Source organism: Cyprinodon tularosa, unplaced genomic scaffold, assembly GCF_016077235.1.
Source record: "Cyprinodon tularosa strain WSP-4 unplaced genomic scaffold, ASM1607723v1 ctg107, whole genome shotgun sequence".
Classification (NCBI taxonomy): Eukaryota; Metazoa; Chordata; class Actinopteri; order Cyprinodontiformes; family Cyprinodontidae; genus Cyprinodon; species Cyprinodon tularosa.
Genome location: NW_024037860.1, coordinates 135,011 through 151,325, shown reverse-complemented (window position 1 = coordinate 151,325; position 16,315 = coordinate 135,011). Strand labels below are relative to the sequence as shown.

The following is a 16,315-nucleotide window of genomic DNA, read 5'->3' as shown; positions in this document are numbered from 1 at the left end:
AGCACTAAGCCACTGTTAGGTTGGGCTCCGTTGTTGTGAAATATACCACCAGTCGTTGGCACTCTTAGTGAAACACCAGGGGCCTCATGTGCAAAGGAGAGCGCAGCTTTCATACTAAAAGTTTGTGGTGAGGAGAAATTCTGAATTTTGTGGCGCACAAAAAAGTTCTTATACACGAAACCATGCAAAGTCAACTCATACTTTACCTTCTTCCATTCCAATTTGCGTGTCCGAACGTTCGCCCTAACTCCTAGATCTCTCAATCACTATATAGAGCAGTGATTATATAGTGGACTTTATAGCAAACTCTGTTTATTGACCTTTCGGACAAATGATCACTACTTTTCGCTCACCTAGTCACGTAAACTCCACCTCCAACACACGGTGTCTGCGCCATCTTTGTTATTAGTCACTGCTGTTGGGTAGCGACAGCCTCTGGCAATAGAGCGCCACTATGATAACAAATCCCATGATGATTTGTAAGGTTAGCTCTCTGCTCAAAGTAGTCCGGGATATATTTGCTCGTCTAGTGACCATGGATGATCACTTCTTTTCCACTACTTTTTTATTCACTAGACTTTCGGACACTCATTTAAAATGCCGTAACAACAATATAGTGATTAGGGTGGATATCGGACACATCCCATGTCTAATTTTTCTCATCCTAGTCCCACCCCTAAACAGATATTCAAATGAGTTTAAGTACCCTGTAGCTGAAATAAAGTCTTTCTTTGTAATGATCAAATCCTGAAAGATATAATCAGTCTCTGTTTTTACATTGTTTGTATTAAGTCCAAACAGTCTTATGCATTGAACTCAATTATAGTACTGTATATGTAATTATTAGAATTCACGTGAATACCCCCCCTCCCCATATTTCTCTTGAAAACATTTCAAATACACAAACTTCCTGAAGTATAATTCCTGTTTAGAGCGATTTAGGACATTACGGATGTAGTCAGCAGCTTTCAGGATGAGCTGCAGCAGTTTGATCCACTTTTCAGGTCGACCTTTGAGTACAATGGGAGTAAGAGAGTGGTGGCCCAGTGGTTAGGGCATTGCGGTTGGAATTCAGAGTTTCTGAGTTCAAGCCCCACTCCCACAGACTGGATAAAAGAGCAAAAAATGAAAGAACAATAACGTTCTTCTTTCTACTTTGGCAATTTAGGCGTTATTTCTGAGAATTTGCCCTTTATTTACCACTGCTCAGGGCTCAAAGTAGATTTAAATTCACAGAGTTTTTATATAAAAACATACAGAGAGAACCTACATAATTGCCTGGTAAGGCCATGACAATCCAGACATAAATTGAATGAATATGTTAACTAAAATGTTGAAACATCTACATATTATTTAAATAGATGGAAACGAGAACTATGAGAGAGAAATAAACAAAGATATATGTACCTTTTCACTTGGCTCTTTATCCACAAACAAACAGAATGCAATGAAATATTTTCTTTGGATATAATTTAGGGATTTCTTTTGGTAGAAATTAAAGAAGGTTTAGTATCACCTCTTGTGAGCTGGAAGAAAATAAAATATTGATAGTTAGACAAAGGGATTTTTTTACTCTTGGCAGAGGATGATCAGCCACATATGGTAGCGCAGGAAGAGCCATACTACTGAGAGCGAACAATCAATGTGGAGCGTAAAGCGCAGACTCTGAGCTACCTGCATGTCAATATGCATTTCTGCACATGCACAGCTGGAAGATCAGAGTTTGTCAGAGTTGAGTACGAAGTACCATTCTGGGTTATTTTTCTACCCTTCGCTGCTGCCATGTTCCCTCTGTGATCATGCAGAATGTGCACCGCTGCACACCAGGTGGGCTGGTTGACCCAACAAGACGCAGCAGCACGGCTGATAATGCTTGACTTGTCTAACAGATTACAGCACAATGATGCACTTTAAACGTATGACCGACCACCCGCTAATTTTTATTTAGTCACGTCTCGTCGATGATAACTCAAACCTATGACTAGTCATGTTTTAGTCATCAAAGATCTATGTTTAGCTCATCAGTTTTTATTATCATCATGAAAAAAAGGAGCATCAACGAAATAATTTCATCGTCATGGTTGATGAAAACAACACTGTTTGGAAGGGCAATGTCCACCAGTAGAGCCTTACTCCACAATTATGCACATGTTTTATGGACATGTGATTTTCTACAGATTCTCAACCTGAGGAATCTGCTGAGCCGCCACCATTTATGTATCTTTTCTCAGTTTTTTTTTTTTTTTTACTTGTTTGCTCTTTAGCAAAGAGATCGATCTGCACATACATGAACAAAACAAAAGATTATTTATAGTTTGCATTATTGTTTGAGGCTGAAGGTGATTTAATTCCATCATTAAGATTTAACCTATACAAACTCAAACTCAGAAAAAAAACATTTAAAGTCACTGAATCTGAACGGATTTTGGTGCATGATAGTTTATTACCTGAATTCAAAATGTTTGCATTGCTGCCGCACATTTTTAATGGCAGATTCAAAGGTTTACATGTATTGCAACACGTTTTCAAACACTTTCTAACTTTATTTTTAATACCAAGTTGTGCATTTTTCTGCCTACGCTTGCTTTGTAAATGAGGCACCCTTTGAACACAAACATCTCTATTCATTTAAATACTGCAAATGATTAATCCTACATGTTGCTAAAAAGAAGCGAATCAGTAGGTTAATATATACTAATTTGTATTGATTTAATGTCCAGTTGGTACTCCTTCATTCCCTGCACAAGTTTCTGGTTTTTGCAAATATCAGTTTAACAGTTTAAATAAATATGCCTAGTGCTTAAATGTTCTGTATTTCTTCTCTCTTAGCTGCTTTCCTTTCTGGATCAGAGCCTTCTCAATGTTTACCTGGTGTCGGTCAACATCAACAAGATGCCAGCTATGTTCAGTTACTCTTTTTCCTCCTCTTCACCCGTCCATGACCCGACTTCTCCTGTGTGATGTTGTAGCACAAACTGTGAAAGTGAACCATAATGGATTATATACAATTATACGATAAAAAAAAAATAGAGAAAAACAATCCAAAGCTTGTGCTTATGTCGATGTACTCATTTTGTTGTCGGAAATAAAATGACACAAAACCCTGACAAAAAAAACAAACAAATGTTCAGGAAGATAAATGAGAGGAAGTGAAGAAAAATATGTGTTTAGATTTATTAATTGTGCTGAGTTGAATGATTGATGTGCTTTAGTGTCATAAGCCCCGCCCATATCTCCTTTAATGTCTCCGCCTCCTTACTGAGGAAGGAGGAGCTTCTCTGTGTTCCCATGTTGGTCGGATATGATTGGTAAACGAAACCCTGGTAGATTTCTGAGAGACATCAAATATGTTGTGTTTACAGGAAGGTCCTCTATGATGTACATAGGTTTCTTTAGTGGGAATCTCAAAAATGAATCAGACATGAAATCGTAAGAAGTAGTGTGATTTTTCCCTCTGTCTGCCGTCATCAGTGGAATGATCTGAAACGAGGAGGATCGCCACTATAAGATTAATATACTGTATATTTAGAAAAACCTTGGTGGGCTTTTCAGTTGTAAAAAAAAACAGCAAGTGGTCCTTTTTCTTCTTCTTTTAGTTTTTTACTTGTGGCCTATTTTTCTATGTTTTGTTTTTTTATGTCCTTTGGTCGTTTACCATGTACCGCATCCATTTTGTTTCATTAGTATAATCCTTCAGACTGCTGAGGGTATCTACACACCTTTGTCTTAGAGAACATATCCTGAAAACCTTCCAGAAAATAACACTTTAGTCTTCTTAGACATGTTTCTGAACTTATTTTTAGTAGAGATGTTAAAAATAGTCTGCTGTGTTCAATTTTACTGTCTGGTTTGGTCATTTTGATGATTAGCGGGCACCATGTTCAGATGGGTCAACAACAGATGTGATGTCACACATAAAGCATTGTGTGATTATCCAAAAGATTTAACTATATATCCTCCAGATGTTAGGTTAAAATAGCATATTATCTCACTGCTTATATTTAAAACGCATAAATATTGATCCTACAGCTGCTGAGATATCAAATATTCATTTAAAACTAGATTAGATTTTTTTTGCCAACTTGAATTTGGCAACTTGAATTGCCAACTTGAATTGATTAAGATTAAAACTGATAATGTCTGCCCTTGTTTTGGCCCATTGAGAGTAATTTCAAGCAGTGGCTTTATTTCTGCATGGTTAGCAGCAGTGTTCAGCAACATGTGGGGGAGGGGCAGTGCTTAATTATCCTATACAACCTGGGAAATATTCAGCCCCTTTGAGGCTTCCTCTGGTGACTAACTACAGTATGTGTTAAAGGAACAGTGGGGTGGTTTTCCTCTAAGCAGAGTTGATTCTGTTAACACTCAGTGATTCCAATTAAAATATGCATTAACTAAATCTAAAACTTAAAAGCTTAAAACATTATTTACATCATCTGGCTGAACCTCCTTAAAGCTACCAGCAGTCAAAACTCTTAGCAGCAACCTGCTGCTGTGTAATCATGAATAAAAATACAGTTCGTATTTATGCTACTTTCAGACCGCACACTACTAAAGCAGCAGAAGCAGCTCGTTTACATGCAAAAAGGGGCATCAAAAAATCCTGCAGCGCATCTCGATGCATCTGAGCAGCTGAAGCGGCACCTCATGAGCTGAGAATCTGAGGCGCATGACGTGCTTCACAAGCAGCAGATGCTCGAGTTGGAAAGATTGAACTTCTGCTGCTCGAAAACTTGTCATTTACATCAACCCGCTTAAATACTATATCGAGCGCCATAAAAGCTGTAATCATCAGGTGCCCACATGACGTTAAGGATTTTTTGGCACATAACGTAACGTTTTAAGAAGCTAAAACGCTGTTTATCTCTGTTGACACGGCAGGACTTATCTAACATTATCAGAAATCTCCAGTGTGGCCGGAGGTTTTAGAAATAATGTTTTTTCTGTGATAAAAACAGGGTTTTGGTATAAACGAGAGGCCAAACCGCAGGGAAATATCTACGTTTTCCCTTTGCGTAATTGAGTCTTATTCTGATGCCTGCAGGATTATGTACAACCGCTAACATCTCCTTCCATCCACCACGAACAGTTGCGGAAAACCGCCAAGGGCCTGAAGCAGCTTTTGAAGGGGATTTACAGTGACTGGATTTTGTGTTGGTGTGACAGAGAAATAATATTTTAAGGCAGAATCATAATCTTGATGAACTGTCTGCACAGTTTAACTTTTCAAGTGGACTTTCTCACTTAAAAACACATTAAGAATACTTGTTTTTCACTTATATCAGCAAATATAGCAAAGCCACTCTATACCATTGAACACAGGAGCAGCAGAAGCATCAGACACATCTGTAAACACTTTACTGGACGCGCCTCAAGAGCATCAAGGATGCCTTTTGAGGTGCATTGGACCTTAATGTGTACAAGCATCAAAAATGAAGCAGCAGACGCTTTTGTTTGCTGCTTCTATCACATGCGGTCTGAACGTAGCATTAGTTTCTCTCTGAGCATGGTTTTGGACTCATTTATCGGTGGCTAACATTTAGCTTGTCATCAGTGGAGTCTCTGTAACCTATGAAGTAATGTATGGAGGAATCCTTTTGGGGTCATTGTTGAACCTTCCAGCCTTTAACCTGTCCCACCCCAACCCCCATCTCAAAATGACATTTTTTGTAAAGATTTCCCCCTTCCAGATCGACCCTCAGTAGGAACTCTGTTTTATTTTTGTTTCTTTTTAACTTTGAACATACATTTGGTCATAAATGAATTCCAATTTCCTCTCCTGTGCTGTAAACTACAGAAAGTGATCAGTTTCTCTCTGTGTCTGTTCTCTGTCATGTTTGTGGATTGCTTGTGAGAGTCAGAGTAAATCACGAGGGAAATATTAACATTTTTCATGACTGTATTATTAGAAGTGTATTTTTCTTTAGTTGTAAATTTATTTTATTTACTATGGCCCTTCCCAGTGCATGTAAGCCCCTCAAGATGCAATAAAGTGGATGACGGATTGAAATGCTCCTATTTTTTTTAAGGCCTCCATACATGCATCGTGTGTGCTAACCCCTGCGCCACCTAAGCATGCCCATGAGTTGGTCCTTGTCCTGGAATCATGAGTGGCCAACTCCCTCTTAAGCCCGGGCATACACTGTGCAATATTTTCAATCGTTGCACGCAGCTACAACTCACACTGTACGACGAAACCTTAGGGTTTAAAAGTTCACAGCTTACAATGTATGTTCTTACACTGTGTGGCCCGACGCTCTGATGTGATCTACCTGCTCACACTGTATGTCTGAAAACCACATCAGACTCAGCTCCGCAGTGAGATGGTGCTACTCTGACTCGTCGATCCGGAAGCCAAACCATCAGAAGAGGAATATGAAGCTCACTAGAGTGAAACACGCTGACTTGGCAATTTGTGCAATTTTTTGCTGAAAGCCCTAAAGAGAAAAAGCGACAACGTATTTGGACAAAGACATGGCTGAGCAAACGTGGCTGCTACGCTCTGTCAATTTTACAGAAAGAACTCCATTTCACTCGCACCCCCACCACGCTTCTGTTTTCATCTGACAGGAAGAAGAATCTTTTTTTGGACATGCTCTCTGAACGATTTGCCCACAATGGCTGACTGAAATTCAAACATGTTTGATTTTCTCCCGAACTCATGTTTCCTGATCGGGAGGCAGTCGTGAGAGGCTGATCGCCCCGCATTACCCCCTACACTGCACTACACAATGCACTACGTACACATCAGGCTGTAAGTCGGCCCAATCGAAAAATTCTGGCACGACTGGAGAATCGTCCCGAAAAGGGCAAAAAATCCTACAGTGTATGCCCGGCTTTACATAGAGAAGTCATTAACCACCCCTCCTTGAAGCACCTACCTTCACTGCTCTGCGCCTGCATCAAACTAAACGACCACTTTCATCCAATCAGGGATAATCTGGATTAAAGTTTTCTTCTGATATCAAGTTAAAAAACAGTTTTTTTCTCCCAGAAAATGTCAAAGACTTTGTTTATCTTTGCTAAACATAAAAATAGTCTTATCAACAGTAGTGGTGTGAGATATGAAGTCATGAGCCACAGAGGTGGCTTTGCCATAAAGAGAAGTGTTTTTTCTTCAGGGTTGGAAGAAACCATTAATATTTTATAAATAAATACTCCAAAGAACCTAAGGCATTTTCTTTACCATACTTAGGCTTAAAATAGATTTTAAAACAAGAGACAAACTAGCAATAATATGTCATAAGAAGAAGATGTACATGTTCTTTTAAAGCATACAAAGTTGCTAAAACTGCAACGGGTCCCAGATTATAACCTTGCTCTTATTTATTGATGGAAATAAAGCTTAAATACCAGGTCAGCGCTCATTATAAATTTTAAGGACAAAATCAAAGGTTTCATTCATTCAGGTGCATCTTTTAATACAATAATGAGTTTGACAAACCTGAAACCTTTTAAAGTTTTTTTTTAAAACATTCTCTGTTCAAATCCTGTCCTTTTTGAGGAAATAACCAAATATATATTCTGTTTCGACCTGTTTGGTGGGTTTCCTCTCAAAAGTCCAATTTTTCTTAAGGACTTACCCAATGGTATACCTAGGTTACTAAATGTAGAGCCAAATACTCAAAGTGATGAGGCAGTCCCACACCATAACACCTATTTGTTTATCATTTGGCATAGATCAGAGGTCATGGGGTTCAGACCCACCTGCTGGCTAATCCGGACCCAACCTGATTTAAAACATTTATAAATTACTGCATGTTGTCCGACAGCAGTGCCTAAATTTACTTGCGCCGCTTCTCCTGTTAATATGGTAAAGCCCTCCGGAGCGTCCAGGACCAGGCTGCATTTGATACAAATTAGCCAATGAGCTGCTGTCAGTCTGGGTTGCTGCTGCTGCTACTTCAGACACAGCAGGCAAACCTGTGGCAAACCAGGCTATGGGAAAGAAGGAGAAGACAATGAGAAAGAGAGAGCAGAAGAAGTATGGACTGCTGGAAGAACTGCAGTGAACTGGTGACAGAAAAGTGAAATGGTGCTCAAAGATGATCCTACACATTTAGAGGATGTTTGGCTCAACCTGCTGCTGTGAAGCAGGATTCTCCACCATGAACAGAATCAAAAATAAATATGGATCCAGAATCAAAATGAGCACCTTGATATGTGCTTTAGAATGGCTTTGTCTCCATTCAAACCCAGGTTTGATGCCTTGCAGGGCAGCATAAAGCCCACTGCAAACATTAAGTCATATGTTTTATAAAAGATGTGAATCAGGAAATTGTCCATATATCAAACTGAAAAATTGTATTTCTCTACTGAAAAAACACTTCAGATTTAAAAATTGAAAAATTTTCAATTTTTTTAATTTTTTTTAATTCAAAAAGCCAATGTATAACATGGATGCATAAACATCTCATTTTATTTCAGTGTTAAATTATGTTTAAAATAACAGTTTATAATTAAAATGTCTCCGGACCTTTACTGGTTGTTGATTTTCTTTATTAGAACCCTGCTGATTTTTAATTGCTTACCCCTGGCAAAGATTATGCTATTTGCATTTTATTTACAACAAAACCATGAATATATTTTAAGGAGGTTACATTTAACTAGAGGGTTCGAGTTTTTCTCTTCAATGTTTCTTAGATTCTGTGATCTGGACCAATGACTGTCATCACGCAGACACACACAAGCAAAGGGGAATCTTGATTTAATGTTTTGTAGTCTTCAATGCTAATGAATATTTGCAGGCATTTTGTATTTAAAATGATAGTCTTGAATTTTTGTAAGTAAAAGCAACATGAGCAACTTAAAGATATATTTAATTTTAAACTAAGGGATATAAAAACAATGTGACTTAAAAAACATGTATTAAACTTTAAAAAGACAAATAAAAACAGCTCAAGTAAATTACTGAATGGTTCATTCTTAATGTGACACAGATGTATGGCCTCATCTTAAAGTTACAGTACTAGGCCACCACAATATGTTCTTAGAAGTCTTTCCAGAAAGGAAACAAAAAAAGGTTACAGTCCCATAAATTAGCACCACGTCGTTCTCTCCTATGGATATGTGCACAACAATGAAACCATATTTCACTGTATTGCAAAAAAACTGATGAAAGGATGCAACAAAAACCCTTAAAAAAAAGACAGAAAGCCTATAAAACATCCAAAAGGAGCGAAAATAGATCTTTAAAATATAGATAAAACACTAGCCAAAGATCCGCGATAAACACAAATAAAAAATACCAGCTTATTAATTTTTCTCTCAATCTCCATACAGTTCTGTTTTTAACTAAAATACAGAAGCCAGGTTTTGGATCTCTTTTTATTGGAAATGCTCACTGTGGTGGAGCCCTCTTTTTCTTTAATAGCAATACCCTACAGGTATATAAATGGGTTACACCTTAAACGATTCTCTATACTGACAATAGAGGCCAATTTACATTATAAAAAGGTCAAAGCAGAAACCTCAGACTTCAAAAATACTTAAAATCGCTTTCTTTTCCTAGATATAGCTTTGAAAAATAAATAAAAAAAGACAAATGTCAAGCAACAGTTCTCTTGATGTGTTGACGTCTTCCTATTGTTGTAACAATAGGAACACAAGGTAAAAGAAAGTAATCAGAGGAGGAAACCGTTGAATAGCTTCTATGGGCTTAGAAAACATGATGGGTGAAGGTAGGGGAGGTCTGTTAGGCAGAACTAGGGTGAGATACGGTGGGTATGAAAGCGGAATAGCGGGAGTTTTATGTTTTAGGCTACTTGGCACTCGCTTGAGTCCCCATGGACCCAGTAGCAGATCTGAGCGTACTTGAGGGGCGTTATCCTCACGGCCACGTTGTAATCCTGCTGCCTCCCGTCCCCATTAACGTCCACCCACTGGTGACCGGAGAAAACCCCGATGATCTTCCTCTTCCACTTCTTTTGGCCCGGCTCTTTGAGGCGGATGTAAACTCCTGAGCCGCTTGAGCCGGGTTTGGCGTCGCAGTGCTGATACAACAAGTCATTGGATTCCTCATAGACGGAGCAGAACCGGTACACTAAGTTACCAGGTCGGTCATCGTCAAAGCCAGAGAAGTGGATCCTACCAGCAGGGAGCTTCTTGATAGAGGGGATAACGCCCAAATCCATGTAATTTACTTTCGGGGCTCTCTTCAGCTCCAGAACAGCGTAGTCAAAATCTGCAGTCAGTCCTTTTGAGACACCTTTAAACCAGCCCTTTGGGATCTGGGTCTGTTTGACCCTGGTCCATTTGAATGAAGGTTTCCCAGAGTCAACGCTTCGACGACTCCGGCTCTTCTTCCCTTTTCCTCTTCCTTTGCGTTCCCCTTTCTCCCCCTTTTCCAGTGTTTCCTCTTTACCTTTGTCCCCTTTTCTTCTTTTCCCCTTTGCCCTCCCTCCTCTTCCTCTCCCTCTTCTGCTCTTCTCCTTCAGAATGCCGACACGTAGCTTCCGAGCTCCGTCTAGATAATCCTTTCCATCGTGGATGCAGTGTGCAGCTGTCAAAACATGTTTGGGTGACACCAGAACCCCAGAGCACCCAGTAGAGATTTTCACCGAGGTGGAGAAGGGATATTTGGTGGAGTACTGCTTGTCAGCAATGGTGAAGCGAGTATCTGTGCCATACACTTCTCGTTTGTGACGGGAAGAGGTGTTTCTTGACCAAAAGGTCATTTCGTTGAGGCCTTGCACTGAAACCGAGGTGTACGTGCGTGTTCCGTTCTCAAAGACCGTCTCGTAGGACAGGAACTGCTCCAAATCGTTCAGGGAAGGTGTGGGAAGGTGACGCTGGCACTCGATCCCGCAGGTACCATTCAGCTCCAGTTGAGGATGGGCTGAGAAGTTTGGGCTGCTGAGGGGCACAGTGCGTCTTTTCTTTACCAGGGGAACCTTCCATTGTGGCCAGGTGTACTTGTCATCAATCGTGTTCTCCTCAACAGCTCCAGCCACCACCACAGTCAGCACCGTCACTGGGAGAAGGATGCAAAGTGGTATGGGGCCCATGGTTAAGTCGGGTCAGGCTCTAAAAAGGTAGAAAATCAAAAATAGAGACATTAATTAGGCTTGTTTTAAATAGATTTCACTCTTTTTTTACAGTCACAGTTACCAACAAGAAGAAACTTTTGTGCCACAGTTCATTTCAAAGTTTCAAAAACAATATTATACCTATCTAAATGTGTTATAGGGAACTTCTGGAGACAAATTTTAAATAGATTGCTTTTACTTTGAAGATTGAAGCATCTGGGAGCTTCAGCATAGGAGATAAGAGGAGTAGATTATAAGTTTTGATGCAAGGTTTCGTTAAAAAGATAGAACCAAATAATATTCTGTGTGGATTTAAAAGACCTTTTATCTCATAAAAATTTACATGGATCAAATTCAGAGCCTAAAACTAACGACTGGTTCTGGTTGGACCAAGTAAGGGGACTTCTGCCATCTTAAAAATGCCAACCTTTTTCAAATCATAACCCTTTAAATTGTTACATTTACTTTTGTTTGAAATTTAAATTGAAGGTGATTAATATTTACACAAGCAGAGTGGCACTAATGACCCTCCTGTGTGAAACTCACTGAGATAAAGTATCTGCAGACAGAATAGCTGAATCTTAAAAAGCAACATTTTTGAAAATATTATGATAAAGGCATTTTAATACAATGGTACCTTTTAATCCCAACTTAATCTGGATTTTCTTTGGGGTTTTTTTATGAATTCAGAAATGTTTAAGTATTCAGTTCTCAGAATCTTTCACTAAGGTCGATTGTTGCTCGAGCACAGCTTCCAGCCTCAATTTCCAGAATAAACAATCATCACTGTTAATCAGAGATGGCAAAAGTACTCACTTTCCGTACTTGAGTAAAAGTACAGATACTTGTGTTAAAAAATACTCTGGTAAAAGTGGAAGTACTGATTAAACTTCTTTACTCAAGTAAAAGTAACAAAGTACAGGCTTGTAAATTTACTTAAAGTATAAAAGTAAAAGTAGAAACCACTTTTTTCATGCCGTTGCCTACATTTTAAATGGATGTCTGCCAATAGGACTAGATCTCTGTTGTGTTCATTTTCAATCATCTCGTCGTCCATGCTACTATGCTAACGCCACCGCCACCAAGCTGCAATGATTTGCCGCCAATGAATACCGCCGAATCTGTCGATTCATCTTGTAGTGGTGCGTCAAATGCAACGTAGATTCCCATCCAATTAGATTGAATTTGGTATTGATGACGTGAAAAATAATAACGGTAACTCCATTGAAATGATTCAAAACTAAAGTAACGAGCCAATTTTTTAAAATGTAAGGAGTAGAAAGTACAGATATTTGTGTAAAAATGTAAGGAGTAGAAGTAAAAAGTCGCCATAAAAATAAGTAGTAAAGTAAAGTAAAAATATCAGAAAAATCTACTTGAGTACAGTAACGAAGTATTTGTACTTCGTTACTTCCCATCTCTGCTGTTAATAACCACCCGCTGCAAACCAAACAACAGATTTATGCTTAGCTAAGCTGTCCTCTATAAATTGTTCTGACACTTTATGGTAAATTTTGTTCCTGAGCTGGGAGTGTTGGCCTAGTGGTTAGAGCAGTGCGCCTGGGCGTCTAAAAAGGTTGCAAGTACCCGGTTTGATCCCCACAGCCTGCACTCTGAGTTCCTAAGCAAGACACTTAACCCCACACTGCTTTGCGGGCGCCACTTAATGGCGGCTCACTGCATCCCAAAGGGATGGGTCAAATGCAGAGAGTGAATTTCCCCATTGTGGGACAATAAAGGGTTTTACATTTTTTAACCTCACCACTATCTCCATAATGCTAGCTATAAACTTCAGCATTAAGGAGCAAATACTCTAGATTTCTAGCCTTAGACAACTTTTATTGTCACCTGGTATACACAGAATGTATACAAAATGAAATATTCAGTTAGTACATCTTTTCAGACAGTAAATGAACATTACATAAACAATGTGGGATCTGCTAGATCAAGATGGTTGGAAGTTATCTGTTGGGTTAACATATCTGAAAACCTAACAGAAACACATGTTAAGAATAAAATATTTTGGCCTGGCTTGCAAAAAATTACAAATAATAAAAATGCAGCTAATTCCGCTTTTAGCCACAAGGAGGCAGCGCAGCTCCAAGGTTCAAAGAAGACATTAGGTCAGGGGTGTGTGTCACACTTGAATGTGTTAAAGCTATCTGAGGTAGTTGGTGCTTTCATTTATATTAGTCAGTGGTGTTTAGTTTTATATTTCCTTGAGCTTCTACAGCTTAACTGCAGAGCTGATGCATGGGATCTGTGGTTGAAAGAAGATTTCTGCTCTTTGAGTCAAAAGCTGAAGGCAGTGAAGAGAAGTTGGAGTCTGTAAACGGGCTGAGACATTGGCTTGGAGGTTTGCCACAATGGTTAACCTTCTCCTCCAGTAATAACCATATCTGGTTTCCTGAGCTCCACAATGCTCCTCCATCCAACACAGAGACCGATGGCGTCTGCCTCGTTAACCTCTCCCTGAATCCACATAGGTGTATCATCTTGGGTGTGTTGTAATAGATTCAACAGGCGATCACTAAAGTAGAAAGTAGCAGAAATGAAAAGAAGCCGCATTGCTGCGGTAGTGAAGTCATTCTGGTGATTTCAAACAGTGGAAAAGAAAATTTGGAGGAGGATTTATAGCTTTAGTTCACAGTTTATGGTCAAATTAAAAGCCAAACTCCAAAATCTGTGCAACAAATCAGTTTAAGACAAACAATTAAGGGGCAAACATGGAAGTGTACAAATATTTCTATTAGAGGCTTGTGTGTTTTTAAAATTAAAGCTCCCAGGAGGATTTCCTCATTATGTTCATCACAGCCTGCAGATCTACACACATCTGATGACCCATGTGACCTAGTTTGATCAAATCGGTTAATCAGCATGCAAATGTTACTTTTGTTATATATGTTTTCAGTGTTTTTTTTTTTTTAGGTTTTTGTGTGAACATCTGCAAACCACTCCTGTATCCATTAAAGTTATCCTGAGGCCCACCAGACCAGCATGCTGGCCCTGAGCAGCCAAACAGCTCACACCAGCTCCAACCAACTGCAAAAATCCAAGATATACTTAAGCTGTCCTTTTTAAAAGATTTCATTCTTTTTTATTATTATTTTAATGCCTATTCTGCAGCAACTAACAACGGAAACTGACTGCGTCTGCAATGGGGACATTTTTGAGGCCTGAGTACACCCCCACAGGCTCCTATTAAAAACACAGCCAGCGGCTCAAATCTAACCAGCATACAACAGACGGGTAATAAAATACATGGCCACAAAGAGCTGTAAAACACTTTCAATAAATGAAAGAGCAAAAATGACCTTTCCTTTCTGCTCTCTGCTCAGCGTCACACTCCTGCGGCCAGACTCAGACTGAACACAAAAGCCAAAGAAACAGACATGCTATTAATCAGCTTGGAGTGGAAACTGATACGCTGCCATGAAGGCTTTTTGGTCTTCGAAGGCGCTGATTTTAACAGAACAGTTTTCCACTGCAGTCAGCTAAAGAGGATGATGAGGCTGTGCCCTCTTCATCCTTTGGTGGAAGCCAAATGTCAGAAGCGAAATGGCAAAGAGGTGGCGCTCTAAGGCTCAATCTTCCAGCTCCTTTGTTCAGCTCACACTCCTCTTTGGTAAAAAGGGTGATAAATCAATTTTTACTCTTTTTTTCTCCTTTTTTAACTTTTTTTTTTTTTTTTACTTTTAATCTAAATAAGACATAGAAGTAGAAGAATAAACTTAATCTCAATTTTATAAAATGTGTGTTGGTCCAGTGACTAATCTGAATTAAATAATTCAAAAAGATATATAATTATATATAAAAACATATAATATTTTTTGCACTTTTTAAATGTATGTCAACAAAATTAACTTACAATTAACCAGTATAATCTAAAATAATTCGCGATTTAACTCCACAAAAGCAGCAGATTATGAGAATTTTATATAAGTACAACTTTTAGTGCAATAAAAATCCAAATAATTCCAGTCTAATTAAAACTAAAAGATTGTTTGTAAACCTTATTAATCTTTTTTTTTTTTTTTTTTTTTTTTTTTGTTATATGTATATATCAGTAAAAAAGCAGCAGACAGGCGTCTCTACCTGCTCGCATCCGATTGATGGATTATGTCAAATCCGCAGGGTATTGTTTGTTTTCCTCAGATATAAACGAACGTGATCCTGGTGGCAAACAAACGGCTGTCACTCCATCCCACTGACGTGCTGTCATCAGCAGGGCCAAGACTCCCTGCTCCTCATGGCTCCTCTGGAGAGTCTGAGAGGAAAGACGCAGCCGGGACGCTGCGCTCAGGCGGCACTTGATGCTGAGGAGGGAGGGAGGAGGGCTAACAGGGAGGAGGAGGAGGACAAAAGAAAATATGAAAGGAACTTTTTCTTTTTTTCTTTTTTGCCCCGTGACAAAACTTGTTCACTGATGGGTGGGGCGAGAGATTTGGACCTAACGGGAAAAAGCGCACTGTTGGGTTTAAGGAACCGTGCGCAGGTTCCACTCCAGGATGCAACTCATCTAGAAAGTTAAATCAACGATCCTTAAAACTCTATTTATTAATTCATTATTTTTTTATTTAAATACGCTCCTCGAAATGTTAGAGCAAAGCTTAGTCCCACATCTGCAACAGGTTTCTCAAAAAATTAATAGAGCTGCATTTGCAACCAGACATTCAGGTTAAGTGCCTTGCCCAGGGGCACATGTGATAGGAGGAGACTGGATTTAAACCCACAACATTCCAATAGCAAGACTTCTTTTGCTTTGGTAGATGCTTTAATTGTTTTGTCCCCGCAGTATTACTTCATGCAGATACATAAAAAAATCACCTCTGTTGCAATGATTTCATCCATTAAAAATATTTTTTTATTATATAGTCAAATAGAAATCATAATATTCAGTCACCCTGTGGAAACAGCAGATGCTATTTGAAACAGACAAACAGTAGCTCATTTCTTTGAAGCACAGATCACTAGACTAAACCAAAAAGTCAAGTGTGATCAGAGATGTAGAAAAATGTTTAGGAACTGCAGAAAAAAAGCTATTTTTTGGCTCATCTTCAAAACAACCATTATAAGTTACCTCTATGCCATCATGTAAGAAGAGTAAGAAGGAACAACTGCTGTCCTGTCTTCTCTGCAGAGCATGATAAGCTCCTTAAAAGTCCCTTACGAAATTCCAAAAAAAGAAAATGAAAAACAATCCACTGGACTATGTTACCAAATTTGAAGATGTTTCGCTTCCCATCATGGAAGCTTTTTTATTTCAAAATTTGTCACATTTTGAATCA

The 16,315-nt window shown here is 38.9% G+C and overlaps 2 protein-coding genes across 9 annotated transcripts in view; one reads left to right on the top strand and one right to left on the bottom strand.

Annotated features, from left to right (window-relative positions):
- LOC119785722 (clathrin coat assembly protein AP180-like) overlaps positions 1–3,565 on the top strand; it is a 91,959-nt gene extending 88,394 nt beyond the window's left edge. For all 8 annotated transcript variants that reach the window (XM_038288493.1, XM_038288486.1, XM_038288502.1 and 5 more), the window contains one exon: positions 2,830–3,565. The gene's annotated coding sequence lies outside the window, so the exon portion shown is untranslated. The remainder of the gene's footprint in view (positions 1–2,829) is intronic.
- A 6,039-nt stretch (positions 3,566–9,604) lies between these two features.
- prss35 (serine protease 35) lies at positions 9,605–15,347 on the bottom strand. Its single transcript, XM_038288475.1, has 2 exons — positions 15,123–15,347; positions 9,605–11,025 (listed from the first exon to the last, which is right to left on the bottom strand). Exon 2 carries the CDS (start codon positions 11,004–11,006, stop codon positions 9,756–9,758), a length of 1,251 nt encoding a protein of 416 aa, XP_038144403.1. The 5' UTR covers positions 11,007–11,025; positions 15,123–15,347; the 3' UTR covers positions 9,605–9,755.
- Positions 15,348–16,315: the final 968 nt, after the last annotated feature.